Source organism: Octopus bimaculoides, chromosome 26 (assembly GCF_046866305.1).
Source record: "Octopus bimaculoides isolate indiv1 chromosome 26, ASM4686630v1, whole genome shotgun sequence".
Classification (NCBI taxonomy): Eukaryota; Metazoa; Mollusca; class Cephalopoda; order Octopoda; family Octopodidae; genus Octopus; species Octopus bimaculoides.
In genome coordinates, this window is record NC_142953.1 from 14,644,464 (window position 1) to 14,672,225 (window position 27,762).

General features: G+C 36.1%; 2 protein-coding genes across 5 annotated transcripts in view; both read left to right on the forward strand.

Annotated features, from left to right (window-relative positions):
• LOC106880166 (uncharacterized) overlaps positions 1-14,185 on the forward strand; it is a 33,759-nt gene extending 19,574 nt beyond the window's left edge. For 2 of the 4 annotated variants that reach the window (XM_089342874.1, XM_089342875.1), the window contains exons 7-12: positions 133-301; positions 3,607-3,648; positions 4,692-4,795; positions 5,034-5,096; positions 10,380-10,508; positions 12,795-14,185. In XM_089342874.1, the coding sequence (XP_089199000.1) occupies positions 133-301; positions 3,607-3,648; positions 4,692-4,795; positions 5,034-5,096; positions 10,380-10,508; positions 12,795-12,989 (702 nt within the window). In that variant the 3' untranslated portion in view covers positions 12,990-14,185. The remainder of the gene's footprint in view (positions 1-132; positions 302-3,606; positions 3,649-4,691; positions 4,796-5,033; positions 5,097-10,379; positions 10,509-12,794) is intronic. The other 2 variants (XM_089342876.1, XM_089342877.1) reach the window with 1 other exon arrangement.
• A 7,738-nt stretch (positions 14,186-21,923) lies between these two features.
• The window catches only part of LOC106880173 (proton-coupled amino acid transporter 1), a 21,435-nt gene continuing 15,596 nt past the window's right edge, over positions 21,924-27,762 (forward strand). Inside the window, exon 1 of the mRNA XM_089342967.1 lies at positions 21,924-22,781. The gene's annotated coding sequence lies outside the window, so the exon portion shown is untranslated. The remainder of the gene's footprint in view (positions 22,782-27,762) is intronic.

Below are 27,762 nucleotides of genomic sequence, written 5' to 3' on the forward strand. Positions count from 1 at the left end.
AATTTACATTGTCAGTGCTCTTAAGAATAAGCTTGACCATCACAATTTCTGTGGCCACTGGGGATACTGAATGTAATGCTAAATGTTCACACAATGAAATGTTTGTCACAATTTTCTTTGTTGAATGTTTAGGTCCAAAGGTCATCGTTGCTGACGGAATACATTCCTTCAAAGTCCAGCAGCAATGCCAGCACCACTAATGTAGAGAAAGAGTCTGAACAGGAAGAAACCAACGGGTCAAGTCATGATCCTGATGTCCCTATGGCTGATGACACTGAAACAAGAGATGGAGATGCTGAAGGTTTCACAAATATTTTCTCTTTTATTCTTTCTTCTTCACAATACTTCAGTTTTTAAAAAATTTGAAAGATAATCTAAATAAGTTTTTGGAATATTTTCAGTGGCACGTAAAATACACCATTTTGAGCGTGACCGTTGCCAGTTACCGCCTGACTGGCCTTCGTGCCGGTGGCATGTAAAAGCATCCACTACACTCTCGGCATGGTTGGTGTTAGGAAGGGCATCCAGCTGTAGAAACTCTGCCAAATTAGATAGGAGCCTGGTGTAGCCATCTGGTTCGCCAGTCCTCAGTCAAATCGTCCAACCCGTGCTAGCATGGAAGGCAGATGTTAGACGATGAAGTTTCTCTTCATAATTAAGTTTGAACACCTAGAATGCTATTTGCAATGCTGCTGCTGCTGCTACAACTATCCCTTTTTACCACTTTATTCATGGCTGGGCTCACCAATGAAGCGAATCTGCTGCTTCTATTCCATGTCAAACAGGTTAATAAGAATAAACGGATCTTTTTTAAAACGGGGGCCACATTTTTCATTAATGTTTTACGTAGTGTTTTTGGTACCGAAAGACTTTCAAACTTCGTATACTTATCTATTTTGTGTTATAGAACAGAAAAATATTTTTGTATTCGAATTTATTTCATGTAAAAAATTGTCTTATTTCGATAATTTCAACCAATCACTGACAAGTATTCAGTTGTTTACATTTACTCCTTTGGCTGATTAAGCGGTGTAAAGCGTATTTAATTTCCATAGCTTCGTTTTGCTTTTTTCTTTTTAAATTTGCTGTTTTACCCTAACCCTAACGCTAACCTTATCACCGATAGAATTGTTTCAGAATCGTTTGTTTATGTAGTCGGCACTTAATGTATATCGGCTGAATGGACGTCAGTGATTGGTTGAAATTACAGAAATACGACAACTTTAACATGGAATAACTTAGGGATTTCTTTTTTTTTTAAGAAGACTAAGAGAAAAAGATGTTTTATATGACACATTCTACCAGTGTTCCAAGTTTCAAAGTATTTCGTTAATGAAAAATGTGGCCCCCGTTTTAAAAAAGATCCGAATAAACTTCCATGACTTGGTTCATACCAATATTTACTCTGACCAAGGTGGTGAGCTGACGGAATTGTTAGAATGTTGAGTAAAATGCTTGGCAGCATTCCATTCATCTTTGCATTCTGAGTTCAAGTTCCATTGGGGTCAACTTTGCTTTTTCATCCTTCCAGGTTTGCTAAAATAAGTGCCAGTCAGATTGGTCCACTCTGCTGGGTGGGTGGGGTTAGGAAGGGCATCCAGCCATAAAAACTCTGCACCTGTCTGTTTTGGCAGGGTTTTTACCTGATAAATAGGGATCTTTTGGTTTTTGACTTTTTCTCCTTTTCCTCTCTTTGTCATTAATGAAAATTAGTTATTCAAAAACCAAGCCAAAATTATTTCTGAATTGGCTAAATATTTAGGCTAAATTATATTTTCACCAAAATAATTTTAAGTCACTTCATTTATTTATGGAATAACTCAGGCTTAACAATTTGAAATTAAAAATCAAAATTACCGTCTTTGAAATATATTTCTTCAGAATTTTTTAAAATTTATTTCCTTAATTAGTTTATTCATTTATTCCTTTTTTTCACTCGATTAATTAGTTTTCTATTTGTTGTTAATTCTGTTTGTAATGATTTCTCTTTCATTTCTTTGATTTGGCTCTTTCTACCTGACCTATTTTCACGATCTGTTTATTATGCACCCAATTATGTCGGGTATACTAATTATTATTCTTTCTCTTCAATCTGTTTGCCTTAAGACATCCTCCTTCCTCTCTCTTTCTTCTCTTGTCATTCATTTTCAAAGCCACTTTGATCTGCTGATTAAAAATGGGGCTTCATTCTTAGCAGCTTCTATCATGGTTTGTTTATTCTGCAATCTTTCTTCTACTTTATACTTACAGCAGCAAACCACTGTGTGTTTGTGTGTCTATATACATATGTGGGAGACGCAATGGCCCAGTGGTTAGGGCAGCGGACACGCGGTCATAGGATCGCGGTTTCGATTCCCAGACTGGGCGTTGTGAGTGTTTATTGAGCGAAAACACCTAAAGCTTCACGAGGCTCGGCAAGGGATGGTGGCGAACCCTGCTGTACTCTTTCTTTCACCACAACTTTCTCTCACTCTTACTTCCTGTTTCTGTTGTGCCTGTAGTTGAAAGGGTCAGCCTTGTCACACTGTGTCACGCTGAATATCCCCGAGAACTACGTTAAGGGTACACGTGTCTGTGGAGTGCTCAGCCACTTGCACGTTAATTTCACAAGAAGGCTGTTCCGTTGATCGGATCAACTGGAACCCTTGACGACGTAAGCGACGGAGTGCCAACATACATATGTGATAATGAATCTTCTAACTTATTAACTCATATCAGCACAGCTAAAAACTTCATTTCCAAGTCAGCTTGGCGAACCCCCTTGTATTATAAGCTATATTCGTGATATTTCAAGCTAACATTACTAAATTCTGTAATGCTATCTACTTGTGTCTGTCTGACCCATTTAAGTATTAAGTAACATACTCAAGGATGTCATGCAATCCTGATAGCAAATCAAGACTAGCTCTTCTCTTGGCTCATTGTTTTGGGTAGTCATACTCATTCAGACATTTACTCTTTCTTTTCTTCTATCAGCTTTTGTCTATCTCACAGTTTTTTATTATTAGTCATATCTAATTATAATTAAAATTCAGGCATAGATTTATTTAAGAAGTTTCTTTTTTTTTAAGTTTTGTTCTGAATATCACATATATTAGTAAACAAAAAATTTTATGCAAATTAGTAACCCCAGATTTCTGTAGCTACTGTGTAGTTGTTGAGAATACCAACAGATTGGCTGTTTGTTTCTCAGGGATTGGTCAAATTGATGTAGACATCTCTGATGAGAATCCAAAAAGATTTTAAAATTAATTAAGGTCGTACGTCATTTTTTTCAATCTACAGGGAAATAGCTAAGTTAACTGTTTATTTATCTAGATAGGTTTTATAATTGTTTTAAGAAACCATTCAAAGTTCTCTCTTTTAGAATTGAATGGAAACACAGAGAAATGTAGTTTAGTCAAAAATCTAGTTACGAAAGGGTTAAAACCGACGATTTTTTCATTTTTCATTTTATCTAGTTTCAGCTCATGAGCTGTGGCCATGCTGGGGCATTGCCTTTGAAAATAACTTTGAAATTTTTTCTATTAAACCTTATATTCTGGATGGTCATGCTAATCTTTTTTTCGAAATATTTTCAATGATGACAAGTTATTTTACTTTCAGGTCTGCTGGGCCCCCCAAATGTGGACAAAAGAATGAGTTCAGGTGAGTTTTTATATCATTTAACCCTTTAGCATTCAAACCAGCCATATCCAGGGGCCAAATATTTTACCTGTTTTATGTTCAAATCATCCACATCTGGCCTCTCACACCTATCCTACAGTGCCATTCTAAAAAATCATCAATTACCTCATCATGGCTGGAACATTTTTGGATCATGAATCTCATCAAAGTTGAAACAGAGAAGTCTCTGTTCCTTGTGTAGGATGTCCATGTTGAGAAGGTTAGCTTGTCAGCATTAGAATCATTATTTTATAGTATTACATCTAGGTAGGTAAATCTGATTCATTTCAGTAGCTTGCCAATCTAGTAGAACTCCAAAGGTCATGAGCCCTGCCCTTCCTCTTCTCCACCTCCTTTTTTTGTAACTGACTGTGAACCAACAACTGCTGAAATGGAGAAATGTCTATTTGCATGTAAGCCAATATCAAACACAGAGCTGCTACACTTGTGTCTTCCATCATACTTTCAGCTTCTAATCTTTCAGTCATGAGGGCTCTCTTTCAGTTTGCAATGAAAGAAACATGTGACCCTGCAAGTGTTGGTGCCACCAAAAAAAGTTACCAATTCACTGTAAGTGGTTGGTAAATTGAACTAAGCAGCAATACTGTAGGTCTTGCTGAGGGCAAGGCCACTTCTTTCATGCTGGTGCACCCAGCGTGCTGTATCATGTGGTTACGGTTAGGAAGGGCATTCATTCAAAGAGACAATGTTAAAAGCAAGATATTGGGGCAAGAGGTGCTCCCCTGACCCATCAGGCCCTTCCTGTTGAACTGTGCGGCTCATGCCAGCATGGAAAATTGATGTAAACTGATGAGGATGATATTGATTCTCTGTGTGTGTGTGAACGTCTATGCAATCTGTTCTGGGCTACAGCTATAAACATTGGAGTCACTATTAGCATCTCAGCTACAAACAGTGAGCTGACTGCTGTTGCCAATGATGACAACATACTCATCTACTCTCTCTCTCTCTCTCTCTCTCTCTCTCTCACACACACATAAAATGTTTCTCTTTTATCCTTGTAGGTTCAGGACCGAAATATGTTAAACGAAGGAAACCTACCCTTAAGGTTCGAAAGACATGGCGTCCCAGCCGCGTTGGCAGGATGTCTTATAATATTCCATCTAGGGTAAGAGTTTGTTATCTATTTTGATTCATTTGTGGTTTAGAACTATAGAATGCTATATGCAAAGTTTGTGTGTGTGTGTGTGTGTATGAGAGAGTGTGCGTGTGTCTGTGTGTGTGTTCAGAGAGAAAGCGAGAGGAAGACTGTGTGTGTGTGTTGGTTAGGTTTGTCATTTTCTGTCAAATCTGTTGTATAAAATGATAGAAACATGTATTTACAGAAATATTTAACTTTTTTCCAGCCCTTCCAAAGAATAAGAAACACTATGTCAAACAATACAAGGCGAGATGGTGTTAGAGATAGGGTACTGTTCAAATCTTGTCCTGTCTTTTCTTCTTTTTTCTTCTCTTTAGGACCAAAAGTCTTTTACTGTTTCTTGTTGTCTTCTCTCAAACTATTGTTGTTGTGGTTGTGTTTCTGTTGTGAAGGTTTGTGTTTGTTGTGTAGTCTTGCAAACTTTTGCTGTTTTTTATTTTTGTCATGTTTTTATTTTTATATGGCAAGGGTGAGGGACTTTTTTTTTTTTTTTCAAAAGTTAGATATTTGCTTATTTTGTTAAGTTTTTAAACAGCTGAATGTTTTCCCTTTCATATTGACACAAATCTTGTCCAAGCGTTTCATTGTTATATATATTTTCACACACACACACACACACACACACACACTAACTATAAGTAGTAGTTACTAGATTGATCTGGAAAAAATCCTGTTTAGAGATTTGTCTTTTACCTGCTTTGACATCACAAAATCAGAGGTAATCATTCATCATCATCATCATCGTTTAACGTCCGCTTTCCATGCTAGCATGGGTTGGACGATTTGACTTAGAACTGGTAAAACCAGATGGCTACACCAGGCTCCAATCTGATTTGGCAGTGTTTCTACAGCTGGATGCCCTTCCTAACACCAACCACTCCGAGGGTGTACTGGGTTCTTTTACGTGCCACCAACACGAAGGCCAGTCAGGTGGTACTGGCAATGGCCACACTGAAAATGGTGTATTTTACGTGCCACCTGCACGAGAGCCAGTCCAGCAGCACTGGCAACGATCTCCTTGTTCAGACTTAGGAAATATCTTCATTACTGCTAATTAGTAAACTGTGAAATGTTTATGGAATTTAGTATCAACCACCAGAGATGAACATAACGGAAGCCAAGTGGAATGATAAGCTTGCTTTGCTTTTTGAAGAAGCTATTTTGTTGGTGCAGCAGAGTTTAACCCTGTGAATGGTTAGAAGTGGAGCAGAGTTTTGTTCCATGAAGTAATAAACCATTACTATTATCAACTTGGTTATTTTACTGAGCAAAATATTCAACTTTGGAAATGAAAGCTACAACAAAAGTAAATATAAATTTTCAAGAAACATCTCACTATTCATAGAGAAATTAATGTAAATCAATGTAGTGTAATAATTATTATAATATGAAGATTTGAAAACATCACCGTGTGACCAACTGCCTAGCCCCTTATCATCAGAGATGTATTTTTAACTTTAAGGCATGAATTATTGCACAAAGCTAGACAACACTGATTTGATAGCTAGTGTTTAACCCTTTTGATACCACCCCCAACTGAAACTGCCTCTGGCTTTTTAGTACAAATGTCATGTTTTCAAAAGGTTTGAATTAAAATCTTCCACCAAACCTTAGTCACACTTTATGTTCCTGACACTAGCTGAATGATAACTAAGTTATTTTACTAAATTTTTTGTTATATTTAAAATTAATCGAAAGAAACACAGAGCATCTCAACAGAAATATGGTAACAAAAGGGTTAATTTAGTTCACTTTGAAGTAGGAATGGTTGTATTGAAGTGAATGTATTTTAACTTTTCAATTTCCATTGTTGATAGAATACTTGCTTTTTGGGGTAGGAGATGTGGACATCGATAAGTAAAGGGTCGGCATTTGGCCTTGTGATTCTTTTAATGTTTGAATTTCAATTTGCTTTCGTGTGTCTGTCATCTTCACATGATAATAATTATTCGCTACCTACCATGTTTTAACATGTATCCTGCTGCTTTCAATATTTTATGAATCAAAGAGCAGCAGTCAACTCTGATAATTTATCTCTATAATTATCTTAATTCAGTTTCTTCATGATTCTGAGATCAGATTGTACTGATGGTTGTGTTGATGTTAGCTTATCTTTTGTCTACAAAGCTTATCTGAAAGATGACAAAAACAGTCTTAATATTACTCTCTTGTTTAATGAGGTGCATTTAGTGTAGATGTATGGCACACATGTGACTCTAGTTTACGGCAATGTTGAAATGTGACCAAATTTAAACTAATTATTAATAATAAAAAGCACAATCTCTGCAAAAGCATGTTTTCATTCCAGGAAATTAAGTTGCACACTCCAAAAAGCTGTTCTCTGTATTAATGAGCTGGAAAATGGAATTAAAACAAATGATTCCATTCTACAAGAAACTTAGTAGTGGCAAAGCAAAAAGGTTCCTCTAGGTTTACAGAAATATAATTGAAAATAACATGCATTTATATTCTTGGACAAAAGCAACGTAAAATTTGGTTAGCTTTGAAAAGCAAAGAAGAAAAGAAGTCCTTATTTACAATAAGCAAAACTCATTTTTTTGTCCTTTTTTTTTGCGGATTTGAAAAAAAATAATTGCACTAACCAGACTTAACATTCACAAAAACGTATAGCAATGATATTAGTTTTAGCTGGATGTGTGTTTTAATAATACAGAGAAATGGAGAAGTGGGAGAAAATAACCCTGCATTATTTCTAGCATACCAAGTATATGCATGCAAGTGGATGAGGAGGAGGGGAGAATTGATAATAGATGTGTGATATCATAGTTATTGTAAGTAAAAAGAAAACACTGCTCAAAGAAGTGAAATGATAGTTTGTACATATTAGATGATGAAAAGCATTTCACTTTTGAGAAGAGTTGTTTTTTTGACTGGCTCTTAAAAAAATGTTATCTTTATGAGGGGATGGTTGTGGCTGACTTGTCAGAGTTGAGCTGTCTATTACTGAAAGAGATCAAATCTTAGGAGTGTGAAAATGAACTGCTGCATGATGGTGAGGGGACTAATTAGGAAAATAATCTAATTGCCACTTCTTAAAGCACGGAAAAACAAAACCTTTCAAAGAGAAAAGCAACAAAGTGGACTACAGCACTTTTCTTCCCTCCAGTTTTCTAAGAAATGCTGCCTTTTTGTAGAACTGAATTGGCCGAAAATTCTTTCCGCAGACAATCCTCTGACTCTAGGCAGGTCATAAATGCTGTCGTTGGTTGGTCAAAAACTGTAGTAGTAAGGGTTTCTCATAAAGGCTTGTAGTGGTTGCATCAATAATAATGCTGATATTTGTTTATGATGGCAACACTTATAATGCTGCAAATATGCTCGTGGTCCTGTATATGGAGGTGGGGGTAAACTTTTAGGATAGGAGTGACTTCTATCTTTGAATAGTTATGAAGAATAACAACTTTTGGGTTATTTTAGAATGCATCATCATTACTTTCATCAATGGTGTATTGTATCAATATTTTTTTTTATGTGGTTATTAATCTTTTCAGATTTAATACTGAAATTTCTTTTAATTTCAATTCTATTTTTAGTATTCTACAATGTATTGATGCAGACATTTGCTAATTTTTCTTCTTGTTCTTATGGATATTGTTGCTTAGTATTATATTAACCCTTCAGCATTCAAACCGGCCATAACCGGCCAAAATATTTAACCTGTTTTATACAGAAACTGACCAGATCTGGCCTCTCACCTCAGCCCTACCATGTCATTTCTAAAACTAAAAAAATCACATCACTGAAATCTCTAAACTACAAGATAATGCATGATTAATTCAAAACAATATAAACAAACAAACATAACATCATCATCATCGTTTAACGTCCGCTTTCTATGCTAGCATGGGTTGGACGATTTGACTGAGGACTGGTGAAACCAGATGGCTACACCAGGCTCCAATCTGATTTGGCAGAGTTTCTACAGCTGGATGCCCTTCCTAACGCCAACCACTCAGAGAGTGTAGTGGGTGCTTTTACGTGTCACCCGCACGAAGGCCAGTCAGGCGGTACTGGCAACGGCCACGCTCAAAATGGTATTTGAGAGAATAATCCAAACACTAAAGGGTTAAAAAAAAACCCCCAAAAAACCCTGTTTGTGTCACAGTACTGTTAGCAATAACTAATATAGGTCTCCTATTCATTCAGGTCCCAGATCTCTCTCTCTCACATCTGTCCACTACAAACTTACTGACCCACATTCCTTCCTTCTTCTGACTCCAAACACACTTAATCCTCGTCATTCATCAATTCCTTTCACTTTGCCAGTTCTACAGGATTGATTCGAGATTTGTATCCCAATGTGGAGAGAATGCAACATATCTTTCTGAATTGAGATTCCTCTCAATTAGTTGTGGACCTTGCCCTCTGCCAAGCCCACAACATCAACCCCTTCCACTGCTTTCTCTTTTCAGTCACCTAAACACCAAATTCCATTCTTCCTCACCTTACACCCATCTATTCTCTTCCCATTCAAAAACCAATCTACAATTCCTGAATTTTATTCTGTGAAGAAATTGATTCAGATTATGGAAGTTAAAAGACCCCTAATGATAGCACTGAATTGTCAAAGGGAAGAATTAAACAGCAAAAAACTTACAAAAATATAAACCTAATAGAATCAGTCATCATCATCATCATCATCGTCGTTTTAATGTCTGCTTTCCATGCTAGCATGGGTTGAACGATTTGACTGAGGACTGGTGAAACCAGATGGCTACACCAGGCTCCAATCTGATTTAGCAGAATACTACAGCTGGATGCCCTTCCTAACGCCAACCATGCCGAGAGTGTAGTGGGTTCTTTTACGTGCCACTGGCATGAAGGCCTTTGTTATTTTATTCTATTTTATTATAGAGAATTCCAAAGAATTTTGTTTAAAGAATTTTTTTTCAATATGTACAGAGGGATGTTGTTGGCCTGTTGTATTGTAAATAAGTGTGTTTTTTTTTTTGTTTTTTTTTTTGTCAATAATTAAATGAATTTATCTGCATAAAAACTTGTTTTACTTTCCTCTGATAGAATTTTTTTATAACTAAAATAAAAAAATTAAAAAAGGGTGAAACACATCGATTTTGTAAATTGAAGCAAAAGTGCATACACACACACACACATATATATCTGTTGTTTAAAATTTAATAATAAGGGTAGAAATTGATATTATTCAATTAAAACCAGTGGTCTAGCATATTAAAAAAATCTGAAGATTAAAATTATATTACATACAAAAATAAGAGGAACGACCAGCAAAAGTGGCCTCCTATATGCTAGAAATAGATGCCGAATCATCTAACCACGAAGAATATGTTCTCAGTAAAAATTTTTACTGAGAACATATTCTTCATGGTTAGATGATTCGGCATCTATTTCTAGCATATAGGAGGCCACTTTTGCTAGTCGTTCCTCTTATTTTTGTATGTTGTTTAAATGTAGATACATATCTGTGTATTATATTTGAATGTCTTTATGTATGTATATCATTCTACACAGTTACGTAAACAAAATTACATATAATTGTCTGTTTGTTGTCCAGCTTCCAGCGGAAGAGCATAGCAGCTCTCACAGCAGCCACGAAAGCAGCAGTTCCCCCACATCACCAGCACAACCGACAGATTACGATGTTGGAATGGATTCATCCACCTCACATCCAGCGAAATGGACTGTAAGTTAATGCTATTGCTCTATCTTTTATAAAGCCAATGGTTAATAGTATGTACCGGTGGAGGCGCAATGGCCCAGTGGTTAGGGCAGCGGACTCGCGGTCATAGGATCGCGGTTTCAATTCCCAGACCGGGCGTTGTGAGTGTTTATTGAGCGAAAGCACCTAAAGCTCCATGAGGCTCCGGCAGGGGATGGTGGCGAACCCTGCTGTACTCTTTCACCACAACTTTCTCCCGCTCTTACTTCCTGTTTCTGTTGTGCCTGTAATTCAAAGGGTCAGCCTTGTCACACTCTGTGTCACGCTGAATATCCCCTGAGAACTACGTTAAGGGTACACGTGTCTGTGGAGTGCTCAGCTACTTGCATGTTAATTTCACGAGCAGGCTGTTTCTTTTGATGGATCAACTGGAACCCTCGACGTCATAAGCGACGCTGTGCCAACAAACAAAAAAATGGAATAAGGATTTCTATCTTTGGCACAAGGTTCCATAAAATGATACAGTACGGATATTTCTTTCATTACTGCCAGGAAAATGGAAGGCAGTCTACTTTGTCAGGATTTCAAAACAGAATGGAAAAGGATATCAGTTCAAAACCTCCATACAACAAGTAGTAACCCCTTCTCTCTACGAACTCCGACATTCACTTTCATATTATTAAAAATAATAAAATAGTTCATAATGCATTAGAAATAAAATTTCAGATTCAAACCCTATAAAGGGAATTTAAACCAATTCAAGCAGGACAAAAAAAAAACTTATGAGAGGGGGTTTGATTTTTCAGAAAATTTATATTGCAACAACTCTAATTTAAACATATTATTTTCATAATCTAACCCTGATGACCACAAGAAATTTGAACACTTTCCAACTGTACCAAACAGTATGTATGTTCTGAGAATCAGTTACGTGTTATTTTCTCGAAATATTCTATTCCAAAATTTGTTTTAATATATTTCTCCTGCATAATTTTTTAAAAGAAATATTTTAAAACCTTTTCTCAAATATATTGTGCACCTGACTCTATCTAATCTTTTGTAGGTGATAAGATAACTGTATTTGGAAGATAAAGTATTGGACATACTTTGGTTGATGACGAAGTTAGCACAGATAATTGTTGTTCATTATTCATGTCTCACTTATGGAAGATTTGTTAGGAAGATTTTGAACTTTACATTTCTTGTTTTTCTAACTTCCATGGCTCCTTTCATTCTTCTGAAAATCAATCAATGTTATCTACAGAGACTCCTTGTTAATAAGTAATCTTTATATTAATGTCAACATTTCCCACGTTCCTTCTGTTCTCAGGAAGTAAATTAGCTTTGCTTGATGAGGACTTATCTTTATAATATTGTTAAGCTTTTTCTAGCTTATAAGCAGGTGATTTTAGAGATTAAACTGGCTTTGTTACCTCAGTGAACTGTTCTTTCAGTAGACTGTTGAATAACCTTGGATTGTGTTTTTATGGAGACTTGTTAGATATTGTTTTCAGTCAAAAGTTTTGCAATATTTTGGTAACTTATTTGCATTATTCATCAAATTACAAGAGAAGCAGGAAGCAGTCTAGCATTCAAAGTAGAGGCCATCATGTTGAATCACCTGAAACCACCTTTCTGCCAGTTGTTGTCTTTTGAGAGAAAGAACTCCTTTATGAAGCTTCCACCTCTTCTTGTATTAGCTTTGCAACTTTGTGAATTGATATATTTCATTTATATTCATGTTTTTGCTAATATTTTTTTACGTATCTTGGACTTTGATTATTTTGTTATTTCTTTTTCTTGTTTTTCAGCAAAGACTTTCTCAAGTCTTTGTTCCCAGTCTTTAGAATCATTATGCAGTCTTTCCTTGAAACATTCTCTTTTCATATCTGATATCATGTTTATGTCTTAATCTTTTCTTCAAGTGAGTAACATCTTCAGTTCTAAAGATGTTACCAGACCAAGACTATTTTCTGTGCGGATATTATACACAATGCTGTGGTCATCTTATTAGCATGTAGATGCAGATAATACAAATGTAATCTTCCTCATGTGTCCATTTATGTATTTCTACAACTTGAAGAAGAGAAAAGTCAACTAATTCTTCTAATTAGAAGAATGAGTTTTTCATTGTTTTAACTATTTCTCACAATAAGCACAATTTTATCTAATCCACTAATTCTATATTTTATGCATCAAATTCAAAGTAAACATTCTCCTTTTTAATCTTGAACTAAATTATACAGTTTTTATTGGTTTTGTTGAACTGTTTTTATGTTTTATTTATTATTGTTTAAATTTTATTTTCAGGTTCAGAAAGTCTTTGATTTTATTAAGTCAATGCCAGGCTGTACGGCGTATGCGGAAGAGTTTCGCTCTCAAGAAATTGATGGCCAGGCATTGCTTCTTCTGAAAGAAGATCATTTGATGACTGCCATGAACATGAAGCTGGGGCCAGCATTGAAAATCTGTGCCAGGATTAATTCTTTGAAAGACAACTTCTAAAAACAAGAAAAAAAAAAATGCAATAATAAAAATTTTAAAAATGTTCTTTTAATCCCATCCCCTCAAAAAAAAAAAAAAAAGGACTTCTCAAAAGTTTATGTAACTTTTAAATTTTAACAGAAAACTTTTTTTACCAATTTTTTTAATTCAACAAACTCATCCGAAATAATCACATCTCATTTGCTAAACAAACTGCACTGCATTTTCATAACCCATACTTAAATGCATTAACCTTTAAATTTTTGCTGCTCTCCACCACCATTTTGCAGTATACAATAATGCAATCAAGAGAATTCTTGTTATATGCACATACATAATGTGTATGTAATGTGTGTGCATGTGTGTGTGTGTGTGTGTAATGTGCGTGTGTATGTTGACCATAGTAATAACGATAATCTTAGTTTGTTCAAAGTAAATAACATTGTTCTCCTTATTGTAACTGCCAGCATCCATTCGTAATCATCAGTTTAATGGGGTTTTTTTTTAAACTGAAAAAAGAAGAAAAAGCATAGAAGACACATTTCGGGTTGAAATTAATCAAAAAGTGTGACTCTTTTGTGGAAGTGTGAATATGACTTTCATTCTATAAATATCAACATTTTTCAAGAAATTCACTGATCTTCAATGTGATGTGATGCCCAGGTTTCATCTTTTCTCTGTTGAGTTCTTCATTATACATTTCGGTAACTTCTCGTCCCTCCCTCTCTCTCTCTCTCTCTCTCTCTCTCTCTCTCTCTCTCTCTCTCTCTCCTCTCTTTTCTGTATTTGATGTCTTTATTATTATTATTTCTCTCTGTGATGGAATTTATGACTAGTTCTTGGTTTAATTCAGAACTATTAAGACATGGCAAAAATCTTCTTTTTTTTTTTTAATCATGCCCCCCCCCCCTCAATTCCCCCCGAAAAATAATTGCACCAATTTATCTCATTTTCTACAGTATTCTTTTGGTTTGTTTTATTTATTTATTTTTTTGTTTGATTTGAAAAGAAGCAAGACATTCTTTGCTGTTTGTATAAGTTCCCTCCCTAAAAAAAGGAAGAAAAAAAAAAATGTAAATTTATTTTTTAATGTGTGAGCCTTGTTAGAAAAAACTATTTGACCAAATTAATTCATTTGAGAGCAGAAAAGAAAGGAGGAAGAGATATTAATTAATAAAAACTGAATTTAAATAAAATTAGTAAAACAACAAAAAAAATGTAAATTATTTTTTTAAGCTTTTATAGCAGTGTTTTTTTTTTAATAATCTTCACAAAGAATTGGAGAATATAGTTGGCTGTTGTGAATCCTGTCACTTTGTCAGTTTCTGAGATAATTATAGGAAAAGATCATAGGCGCAGGAGTGGCTGTGTGGTAAGTAGCTTGTTTACCAACCACATGGTTCCGGGTTTCAGTCCCACTGCGTGGCACCTTGGGCAAGTGTCTTCTACTATAGCCTCGGGCCGACCAAAGCCTTGTGAGTGGATTTGGTAGACGGAAACTGAAAGAAGCCCGTCGTATATATATATATATATATATATATATATATGTGTGTGTGTGTGTCTGTGTTTGTCCCCCCAACATCGCCTGACAACCGATGCTGGTGTGTTTACGTCCCCGTAACAAATGTTTATTTGTTGCCACTCATCATTTAATAGCTGTGATCACTTAATAGAGTTATGTAAGAATTATATGTCTCATAGAGATATTATATCCAAAATGAAGTTGCATCATACAAAATGTGCAAATATTGTGAGAAATATTCTAGCTCCATATTTTGATGGAGAATTGATTTCTGATATGGGAGATAGAAAATTTAGCCTGTTGTTAGATGAATCCAAATGATATATCAATAAACAATTTGTTAGGAATTGTTATATATTATAGTGACACTCATAAAAAAGTGGTACATATATATTTCAGTATGTTATCTTTAGAAACATGTGATGCAGATGGCATTGTATATGCCTTAAAAATTGAATTAGCGAAAAAGAAATTAGATATAAAAAATTTACTGGCTATAGGAATCGACAATGCTAGAGTAATGATAGGAGTCACCAAAGGTGTTTTCCAGAAATTAAAAGAAGTTCCATCATTATTTCTATTTAGTTGTGTATGTTGTTCTTTACAGTTGTATTGAATGCTTGCCCATAAATTTAGAGTTTTTAGTATCCAAAACCTATAAATGGTCCTCTCATTCTTCAACAAGACAAAGTGCCTACAAACAACTTTACCTTGCTATCAATGATAAAGAGCCTTTGAAGATTGTGAATTCTTGTACAACTTAATGGCTGTCAATAGAACCAGTGGTAAATAGAATTTTAAGCCAATGGTTTGAATTGCAAACTCACTTCCAAACTACAACTACAAAAGAAAGATGCTTTACAGCACAAACGTTATATGAAATGTTTTGTGATTCTAGGAATGAACTTTACCTTTTATTTTTGCATCCAATTTTAAAACATGTTCAGGAAGTGAATAAACTGTTTGAATCAAATACAGTCGACGAAACAAAATTACTTGAAGATCTTTCAAATTTGATCAAATCTGTTGCTAAAATGATAGTGTTGCCAACATGTAGAATTGATCCGGATGTTTCTATTGAAAAATTTCTGCATCCTAAACCAAATTTAGGCTACAGGTTCGAGAGAAAGATAGCAGAAAGGATTATCAAGAAGGCTGCAACAGCCACCAAAGAAAATAATATTCGCAAAAGAACACAACAATTTTTGCTCTGCTTTTATAAAGAGTTCAAGTACCATTTGCCAGGAAATATTAATATACTGAGGAATATCAAATGTTTTTCAGTAGAGAGTATTTTGCAGTATTTCAAAGAGCCAATTTTATCTGTCTTAGAAGCAATGCATTTAAATGAAGAAAAAATTGCTTCAATTGAAATTCAGTTTAATAGCATTCATTTAGTTAAATGGACAAATACATCTAATACTGAGACATTCTGGCTGGAAGTTTTGGAATATAAAGATGCTACTGAAGGAAATCCTTTTAGAGATGTTGAAAATTTTGCCATTAATCTATTGACATTGCCAAACTCAAATGCGGAAGTGGAACGGTTGTTCAGTAGTTTGGGTGTAATCAAATAAAAATTGAAAAACAACATGCATCTTCCTACGCTTAGACCAATACTGTCTATAAAATATGGCCTGAAAAGATATGGCAAAATGTTGCAAAAACTTTGATATTCTAAAACACATAATTAACAAGATTGGGACCTTGGAATGTATACAGAAGTCAAGACCTAGGCACAACAGCTGAAAGTGATCAAATCAGTGAAATTCAAGAAATTATATATATACATATATATACAATGGGCTTCTTTCAGTTTCCGTCTACCAAATCCACTCACAAGGCTTTGGTCGGTCCGAGGCTGTAGTAGAAGACACTTGCCCAAGGTGCCATGCAGTGGGACTGAACCCAGAACCATGTCGTTGGTAAGCAAGCTACTTACCACACAGCCACTCCTGCGCTTATTTGTTTTTTTCTTTCAAACGAAAGTGTTTTTTTTTTTTTCCTACAAAATGAAACATGAAAGTTACAAAAAATATGAGAGCAGAAATAATAACCAAATCTCCAAAAGCCCCTTTTTTTTTTTTTTTTTGCAACTTTGTCACAGTATTCCTCATTTTACTGCCAGAAATTTCTCTGAAAGAAATCTTTGCAGAAAGGTAGGGAGGTTGATTACATGTTTCTCTCATTATTTTATCGCATTTTTCCTCGCCCAACAAATTCCTGTGAGATTTGGCTGTTATTTCTTATTTCTTTATTGCCCACAAGGGGCTAAACATAGAGGGGACAAACAAGGACAGACAAACGGATTAAGTCGATTGCATCGACCCCAGTGCGTAACTGGTACTTAATTTATCAACCCCGAAAGGATGACAGGCAAAGTCGACCTCGGCGGAATTTGAACTCAGAACGTAACGGCAGAAGAAATACCGCTAAGCATTTCGCCCAGCGTGCTAACGATTCTGCCAGATCACCGCCTTCACTGTATAGTTTCTGTTTACTAAAAATTCATTCTAAATTTATTTGGTCAGCCTGAAGCTGCAGTTAGTAACCACTTAGCTAAGGTGCGGCACGGTAGGATCGAAGCAGGAATCATATTTTTACAGATAAATTCCTCTATTTACATACTATCGAGGTCTCTTTCTTTCTTTTGTTATCCTTTGTATCTATATATATATATATATATATATATATAATAATAATATTAGGGATAAAATCCAGGTAAAAACTCAATTAAAATCAATTTATTAAAAATTAAAATTAAATTAAATTTCACAGTATAAAACATATTAATATATAGTATTAGGGAAAAGAACCAAGGTCTATAAGTTCATAGACCTTGGTTCTTTTGCCTAATACTATATATTAATATATATATATATATATATATTATGTAATAGATATACGTGTGTGTAAAATCTCTGCTAGTTTGTGATGCACTTTTAATAAATGTTGAAGAAATGTGGTTGTCTTAAGGTGATTGTTTCAGATTGGTTCTTCTTCTTTGTTCTTTTTATCAGTAGAAACTTTGATCCTTCTCCCGACCACTTCAATAGAGAGGGTCTGGATAACAGCAAGACCCACTTTTATTGTCATTACTTTGTGCCCAAACCTCACAGAATGGCATAATATACCATAGGATATAATCTTTTGAGGTGTGGCATTTTTGGAAGCTGTGCATGTCATTTGCCTCAGTAGCTTGCATTCCTTTGCACATAACCGAGGATTACATCATCATCATCATCATTGTCATCATCATCATCATCAATTGCCTCTTTATCTTCACCACCTCCACCACCACATTCCTTACTGTTATCATTATCATCATCATCACCATTTCAGATAACACATATCAATGGACCTCTGGTAATTTTTAGAATATCACAAAAGATGCTTTTATCAATAATTTCATTTTTGTTTGTTATATCTCATTTGAATTGTTTTTTTTTTCCTTCCCTACCCCTTAACCTCTCAGATAATTGTGTCACAGATGATTACAGCAACAACAACCCTAAACACATCACATGTCATAATTTAAGCCATTTATCTTATGTAACAAAAACTAAACAAAATTCTGTTGAAAGCAATAAAAAAAAACTGATAAAATTAAACTTTGTAATGGTTTATGTAATTAGGTTTTTTTGTTTAATTGTAATTTTTTTCTTTAAAAAAATATAGTTTCGTTAATTAACGCTGATGTTGATGCAGAAATAGACTAAATATTTATTATTTTATGCCTATATTTCCATGCTAGCATGGGTTATCACAGATTGAGTTAGTTGTTATTTGAAATTAAAACTTCCTTGATTGATTGAGGCCCACATTTCACTCAAAAGTTTCACTTTTAGTAATTTTTTTTCCCTTTAGCTTTTATTGTGATACCTGCACTCAAGATGTCCCCAGCATCACTAAAGACAAAATCCTAATAAATGTCTCCATTCCTTCGTTCATCAGCACCTAGTTTCGTTAATTAACGCTGATGTTGATGCAGAAATAGACTAAATATTTAAGGGCTGTCTTGTCTTTGATGGAACTAGAGCCTAGGGGCGATTAGAGGGGGGAGAAATAAAATTTGAATGATGCAAGTGAGAAGTGATAGAAGTGCTTGCAGGGGGTAAACAGGGCAGGTTCTCTCCAACAGTGCTTCACCCCAAGTTGTGGTCATTTATCTCCTTTGTGGGGGGTCGTAATCTCATATTTTGCCCGGTCAATTCTGAATCAAAATACTGCTTGTTACCTTTTATTCAGTAAAGAGTGGACCAAGCATACAATCTTGTTTCACTCCACTGTAAATGCTGAAGGCTTCTGAAAAAGAGCCATGCAAATAAATGATGTTGTATGGGCACAGGAGTGGCTGTGTGGTAAGTAGCTTGCTTACCAACCACATGGTTCTGGGTTGAGTCCCACTGCGTGGCACCTTGGGCAAGTGTCTTCTACTATAGCCTCGGGCTGACCAAAGCCTTGTGAGTAGATTTGGTAGACGGAAACTGAAAGAAGCCCGTCGTATATATGTATATGTATATATATGTGTGTGTTTGTGTGTCTGTGTCTGTCCCCCCCCCCCCAACATCGCTTGACAACCGATGCTGGTGTGTTTACGTCCCAGTAACTTAGCGGTTCGGCAAAAGAGACCGATAGAATAAGTACTAGGCTTACAAAGAATAAGTCCTGGGGTCGATTTGCTCGACTATAGGCGGTGCTCCAGCATGGCTGCAGTCAAATGACTGAAACAAGTAATAAGAGTTGGTGTCTGTGTAGAATTACTGAGCAATTCTGAGTAACTTGAAAAAGGACTCAATCATAGCTGGATTTTCATGAGGTCAATAAAAGTGATGCAGAATGGTTGTCTTTACTCCTTGCATTTCTTGTAGATATCAGAGGGAGAAAATTATGTTATTTTTGCAGTTCTAACCTGAAGCTACATTGAGAGAATCCTATCACATCTGTGTATCTTCTTTTGGTAGGTCTGCAGGGAGGGCATGTTCCATTTACTTGATAACCTTACCTACTTTCCTTAAGCATCATGTCATAGTGATATCACTCGTCAAGGTTATCTCTACAGATTTTCTATAGAAATTATAACCAGAACTGATTTTGTTATGAGATAACCTTAACAAATGATTTGATAGCACTGCTAACACAGTATTGACTAATAAAAGTGTTTAATATACTTTGTTTTATATTAGGGTTGCATAACGAAATACAAGTCCTTAATAGTGACACCAATGCATGCTCCCTGAGTGGTTTCATACAATACATCTTTGTTTCAAATCTAATCTTGCTGCAAACTAGTACTCTGTACTCTGGAAGTCACAGCCACATTCCTCAAGCAGCAAGATCTTGTGAGAATCAGGATCACTTGGTGCCAGTGTTTGGAGCAGAGATGTCCTCAGCTCTTTATGCTGGCCTCTGTTTTGCAAGTAAGTGATAGTAAGATACAGACTTTAGGAAAGTGGTTATACACCATTAGGTGTATACCCGCTTTCGTACATTAAATTTCTGAAGAAATAACGGAACGCAGATTCTGAACTATCAACACAACAATATTTATTCACAGAGTTAATAGGCAGCACTTCGCCCTTTGGTTGCTGAGAAGCCGTCAATGATGTTGGTGGTTATTTGTCTAGCTCCAGAGTTGGAATGTTGGAAAGAGCTGTCTCCAGAGTTGGAATGTTGGAGAGACTGCTTGTGCGTCTGACCTCTTCGCCGGCCGGCGAGAAGAGAGAATGAATAAGAGCGGGAACGTTTTAGATGTTGAACTCCACGCATGCGCATGAGACAAGGCGTTACTACAAGACCATGAAGTGTGCAAAACTCATATAATCACTGTCTGTTATTATTTGAGCTCAAGCAACTTAGCCAAGAATCATGGTTGGCACCGACTTTGGTGTTGAAGTCACCAAGCATCAGCAGCTGTTCATCAATTTGAGTATCTTGAATTGTCCTTGGGAGTTATTCATAGAATTTGTGCTTTTAGTTTTGTGCAGTGTAAACGGAGCAGAACCACTGATAAACTTCACAAGACCATCAAACAGATGGGCTCCACCAACTTTAGCAGTTGCACAGGGGCAATAAACACTGAAGATATACAGACAACAGATTCCATCACATGCCAGGTGGAAAAGCTAGAGGTAAATAGCTTCCACTAGCTAGGCGACCAAGTCTAAAGTGGGGGTAGTTGCTCTGAGAGTGTAGTGGCTAGAATAAGAATAGCCTAGGCAAAGATCAGGGAGCTCCTACCTCTGCTGGCAACTAAGGGCCACTCGCTCAGGATGAAAGGTAGACTGTATGATGCATGTGTGTGAACTGCCATGCTACACGGCCGTGAAACATGAACCATGATTGCTGAGGACATGTGCAGGCATGAAAAAAATGAAGTTTGTATGATCCGCTGGATTTGTAATGTCAGTGTGCATACACGACTGAGGGTAAGCGCCCTGAGAGGAAAGTTGGGCATATGAAGCATCAAATGTGGTGTGCAAGAGAGACGACTGCATGGTCATGTGTTACGTATGGATGAGGACAGCTGTGTGAGGAAGTGCCACACTCTAACTGGCGAAGGAACCTGTGGAAGAGGTAGACCCTGATCCAACAGTATCTTTTAAATATTCCTTTTCAAAATTTATTCATGCCTTACTCCTTAAAAGGGTGAGATGAACGTAGCCCTATTACCAGTGGCGGACTGGGTCTAAAAATATTGGTGACCAGGAGACTAAGGGGGTCCACTCGCAACTACACTGCTATCATTTAATTTTTTTTTTTTTTTTTGTTAAAAGTATTCTTTTCAACTGTCAACAAACACAGCCAGCTGATATAATTAATGCATTCTTCCAGGAGTGAATAAAAAATTCTTAAACTTGAGGGGGATGTGCCCCCTTGGATACTAACATAGGCCTCCATGTATGGATTCTAATGGCTCAGGGGCCCACTTACCATCGGGGAAGCTGGCAACCTGGCCAGTCCGCCACTGCCTATCACTAATTTTTAGTCTCAGGCATAAAAGCAGATCAACGGCCGACCACTTGACTTCGAGTACAATAGGCTATCTATCAATCCACATCAACTTCAGCCTTTGGACTATTTTCATGCAGTGCAAAATACTCAAACTATCATTTAAAGGAAATTATTAGCATAAGTACTTTATCAGGAATGTGGCACAAATGAACAACAAGATCCTTTCTTTGAAGAAACCACGTAAGATGTGTTGTTTTTTTTATCTCCTTTTTTAGACACAAAGTCAGTTATTTGGCAAAGGAAATCCGAGTTGATTTATTGATCCTATTTGATTTACGTATATTTGCCTTTGTTAACACTGATAGAATTCGATCTTGTTTAAGTCTCTCCTTCATTTATTCATAATCCATTATTGCTTTAATGAACGAGTACAATGAACAAGTGTCAGGACCGTTGTTAAGCAGGAGATTATTTTCTCTGCTACACCGGTTTTTACCCCAAACCTTTCCAACATTTCTCGTGATTCAGATTTGTTTTTATGTTTTCATTTTAGTTTTTGAAGCCTTTACCGATCCTTTCGAACCCTTCCTAACCTCTCCTCCTTTCCAACCGAAAATGGAAAACTCCAAATTGCTCATCATTCGACAACTTTCACCATAATAACTGACAAAACAATTCATTTTCTCTCATCACCAAAACCAAATTCTTTTAATATTTAAAAAAAAGAAAACAAAAACAAAAACAAAAAAACTGAATTTGTGATCGAAAATTTGTTGATTTTTAATTTACACCAAACTCAAACCCCAACCACTGTGATTTAACTTCTTGTTTCTCTTTTATTTCCCGATCGATGTAAGCAATTCATGAATTTGTTTTATAGCAGAGAACTTGTTTTGAAAAACAGAAACTTTTAATACTTTTAATATTTAATTCTATCACAATCTTCTCTTCAACTTTTTTCTCTCATTGTCTCATTCATTTCTCTCTCTCTCTCTCTCTCATTAAACTCTTCTCTTTCTCATTTCCTTCTTTCATTCTTTATAATATTTGAAGATAATTGTCCAGAAACAAACTGTTCTTTAAAAATCACTTTAAAATGGTTTGATTATCGGCAGAAACACCAGACACTCACCCACCCCCACACATACATTCACATCGTCACATTTTTTAAAATTTTTATTTCTGTCTTCACACCCACATTTTAACTTTTAGTGCCTATCTTGTGTGCATCCCGAGTGTAACTGCTTCAGTGTGGATTCTTAAAACTCTTCATAAACGACATCAAACACCCGACATCGACATCAACCACACCCAGCTTTTTTATAAATTTCCAGTTGGTGAGTATTTATTTACTTGTAATTTGATGCTTTACATTTTGTACTATATCACGTGTATGCGTGTGTATAGATAGATAGATAGATAGATAGATGGATAGACACAGAGATAGATAGATAGATGTAATGCTTTGGTCTAAACACAGTCAATCGTTTAATAAAGATTATAAAAACTGTCCAAATGTGAGTGAGGAGTTTATATTTTATATACCCATAGCTCTTTTCGTATCTTGGATCTTTTATTGGAATATGCGAAGCTCCAGTCTTCTATTCAGTTTTCTTTCTCTGTCACAAACCCCTAGAAATATCACTTTTCATTAGAAATTTGCAATGTCATAATTTCCAAGGAAAAAAAAAAGACAACTTTTTCTGTTTACGAACCTGTCACTATATAACTTAGGACATCGAAACTAGCAACCAACCAAAAGCAAAACAAAATAAATAAACATTTATTTAATCGATGTTATTTTAAATTCCTTGATCGAGTAGATTTTTATATCAAGAAGTAAAGGGACAACAAATCTCTCTCTCTCTCTCTCTCTCTCTCTCTTTCTATCTATCTATCTATCTATCTGTCTGTCTGTCTGTCTGTCTGGCTGGCTGTCTATACACACACGCACACATGCGTATGTAATTTTCTGGGTCTGAGCTAGAGGCAGTGCCCCAAACCATCTCGGTTGCTCCTAGACCGTTAGATCGAGGTCATGTTTCTCGGGAAAGGTATGGACAAAGAGGGAATCCTAGAGTTATGGAAAGGAAGAACTGGGTATTGTGATTCATAGAGAGCTTTAGAGGTTGGATACAGCCAGGGTGTTAAGGGGAAAGCGAGGGTCTGGAATGGCCGAGTGATGGATGACATGATCCCAGCCAGTTCTGATGAGTTGAGGCCTTGAAGTGGTGGGAGAAGTGATTGTGCCCCTGAAAGCGACAGGCTGGAACGTTTCTGTGAATGCCAGTCAGTCTGGGGACCATCTCTGGATGTGGAAAGTGCAACAGCAGCAGCAGCAAGACGGCCCCAGTTGTGAGAGCAAAACTTCGTTGTTGACTTCACGTGAGCATTGTAAGGGCTCTGGCTGCATGTTGATCGTGATTAAAAGGGTTGTGTGCAGTGATTTTTTTTCTATGAGTAAAGTTTGTGTTTTGTTGCTGTTAAAAGAAACAAAATCGATTAACTTTTGAGAATGTTTTATATGCGCGCGCGCTTGTGTGAAGAGAGAGACAGAGAGAGAGATCATAGCTGAAGTTACGTCACACGATCACTCTGCTAGTCTTTATAGTGGAAACGGATGTAAACCAGTGAATGTGATTACTCTTTTACTTGTTTCAGTCATTTGACTGTGGCCATGCTGGAGCTCCGCCTTTTTTAGTCGAGCAAATCGACCCCAGGACTTATTCTTTGGAAGCCTAGTACTTATTCTATCGGTCTCTTTTGCCGAACCTCTAAATTACGGGGACGTAAACACACCATATATGATGGGCTTCTTTCAGTTTCCGTCTACCAAATCCATTGGCAAGGCTTTGGTCAGCCCAGAAGCCCTACAGCACATCTAGATTGACATAATGTCACTCACGGGCATGGTTCAACCTCTACTTCATGTGTACATCGTCCCCTATCTCTGCCTTTTCTACCACTGTTATAAAAAAAACTCTGCTGCTTGGTGCTGGCCACCTCCATTTAGGCATTCCTGCTTCACTCATCTCTCCTCCTCCTCCTACTCTCATCACTTTTGTTGGGTCCAACCACTGATGCTCTGCACCGAACTTTTATGTCCAGTTCCATCTGCTCAGGGTGTGGCTTCCCCTGAAATTCTTGCTTATACCTTTCTTAGTGATGTTGACTTAACAAAGGTCCAAGAGCCATCAATCTTACCGGTTGAGAAGTGCCTCTTGAAGGCCATTCACATTGCTTTTTCTGTCAAGACCAGCAACTACTATATATATATATATATATATATATATATATATAGTATATATATATATATATATATATATATATATATATATATATATATATATATATATATATATATATATATATATATATATATATATATATATATATATATATATATATATATATATATAGTATATATATATATAGTATATTATTTTATGTTTATTAATATTATCTCAGTTATTGAAACTTTCAATAATTTGAATACGTTAATAGTTACCATGGGTAGCAAAATTACACTAAAAAACAAGATATCCCAGCCGTTTTACAGGTTGATATACCGAGTTAACGTGATACATTTTGAGAATATATGGATAATAACAACAAATGGAGCAAAACGCATGCGTTTTGCTCCATTTGTTGTTATTATCCATATATATATATATATATATATAAATATATATATATATATATATGTATATATATAAATAATATATGAGTATATGCATATATACGTACATGTATGTACATACCTACATCTACATATATATATATATAGATGCATATCCGGGTACAGGACGTTGCAAAAAAACGTGGACAAAATGATAAACGGAGTACAGAAAACACACAGGCCACATAGAGAACATTTCTTTCATTATCTGCCACCATTCTAAAATAAGCGTTTCGAAGAGTTAGGGCAGGACGCATTGTTAGAATGGCTCTTCCCACAGACCACAAATTACATTTAAATTAAATTTGTAACGTGGAGGAATGTAGTGGCGGACAGAAATCAAGACAGGAAAACGAAACAGCGAAAATAAACAAGAAAGGCGAAACGGCCAGACGTATATATATATATATATATATTATTGTTATTATTATCATTATTATTAGCCAGCACACTTAGGCGTACCTTTCCTTCTTTGGACACAAAACCCTGCTTGCGAAGACCTGTTGTGGCAAGTGAAATCGAAATAGAAAATTGAACCAAATTTTTTGACTGGCACCTATGCCAACCTTCCTTCATTGGACACTAAACTCAGCTTGCGAAGACCTGTTGGGGCAAGTGAGATTGAAACTGAACCAAATTCGTGGACTGGCACCCGTGCGAGTGGAACGCTAACACCACCATCTGAGCAGAATCACTGCCAGAGCAGCGGTCTCGCTTCCGTGCTGGTGGCACGTAAAAAGCATCATTTGAGCGCGATCGTTTCCAGCTTCGCCTTACTGGCACTCGTGCCGGTGGCATGTGAATAAAACATTGGACTGACTCCTGTGCAGGTGGCATGTAAAAAAACACCATTTGATCATGGTCGTTGCCAGTACCACAGGACTGGCCCTCATGCCGGTGGCGTGTAAAAAGCCCCCACTACATTCTCGGAGTGGTTGGCATTAGGAAGGGCATCCAGCTGTAGAAACTCTGCCAGATCAGATTGGAGTCTGGTGTAGCCATCTGGTTCGCCAGTCCCCAGTCAAATCGTCCAACATGGAAAGCGGACGTTAAATGATGATGAGGATTGTTACTATTATGGCTGCAAACTGGCAAAATCGTTAGCGCACTGGGCAAAATGCTTAGCAGTATTTTGTTTGCTGTTACGTTCTGTGTTCAAATTCCGTCCAGGTCGACTTTACCTTTCGTCTTTTCGGGGTCAATAAATTAAGTACCAGTTGAACACTGGGGTCAGTGTAATCGACACATCTTCTCCCTCAAAATTACTGCTCTTGTGACAAACTTTGAGACTATTATTATTAAGACGGTGAGCTGGCAGAATCATTTAGCATGCTGGGTGAAATGCTTAGAGATATTTCACCCGTTGCAACATTCTGAGTTCAAATTCCGCTGAGTTTGATTTTGCCCTTCATCTTTTCAGGGTTGATAAATTAAGTACCAGTGCAGTACTGGGGTCAATGTAATTGACTATACCCCTCCCCTATAATTTCGGGCCTTGTGCCTAAAGTAGAAAGGATTATTATTGTAAAGATGACAAGCTGGCAGAATTATTAGCACACTGGACAAAATGCTTAATGATATTTTGTCGATCTTTACATTCTGAGTTCAAATTCTACTGTGGTTGACTTTGCCTTTCATCCTTTCAGGGTTGATAAAATAAGTACCAGTTGCACATGGGGGGTCGATATAATCAATTTCCCCTAATTGCTGGTCTTGTGCCAAAATTTGAAACCAATATTTCCTTTTTTTTTTCTGTTGCCATGGTTATTACTACTCTCATCATTTATTTTTTGTTTTATACTCTTTTGTTGTTTTTTTTCTTTCAGAAGATTAGGGTAACCAGATATTTAAAAAAAAAAAAAATTTTTTAAATCAACAAAAAATAATTGAAAGCATAAAATATTAACAAAAAATACAAATAAACAAACCAAAATGAGTGTAGATTCTTACGAGAGTGAGTAAAACTGTCTTTTCCCTTTGTTTGAAGGGAACTCATGTTAACCTTATACAAATGTTATTTCTCCTTCTTCTCCTATTGCTTCCTGTTCTTTTATTGTAGTTATTTGAGTAGATAGCTTTTTCTTTTTATTAACCCTTGTTCCCTCAACCAATCTCTGTTTATTCCATTCTTGTTTCTTTTGACATTAATCCCAACCCTGCTATCAAACCCCCTTTTTACAACCACACTGTACTTTATCTGGCTTTTTTTTTTTTACCAATTTTAATGCTATCCAATTTTTTGTTTCTTTTATATTCTGTTTTACTTTTGTTGTTGTCATCATTTTTATTATTATTATTATTATTATTATTATTATTATTATTATTATTATTATTAGTTCATATAAAGGTCTGAAGTAACTCAGCAGAAATGTAATAGATAGATAGAAGAGTTCTTGAGCTGGCAGAATTGTTTGCATGCCGAGTGAAACGCTTACTGGTATTTCGCCAGTCTTCAATGTTCTGAGTTCAAATTCCGCTGAGGTCGACTTTGCCTTTCATCTTTTGAGGGTCAGTAAATTAAGTACCAGTTAAGCACTAGAGTCTTGTGGTTTGGTGACAGCAAGTCTCTTCAAATCTCAAGAAACTTTTTTAAGATTCTTGCAGAATACAGAATTTCCCTTTTTATCTGCAGGTTCACA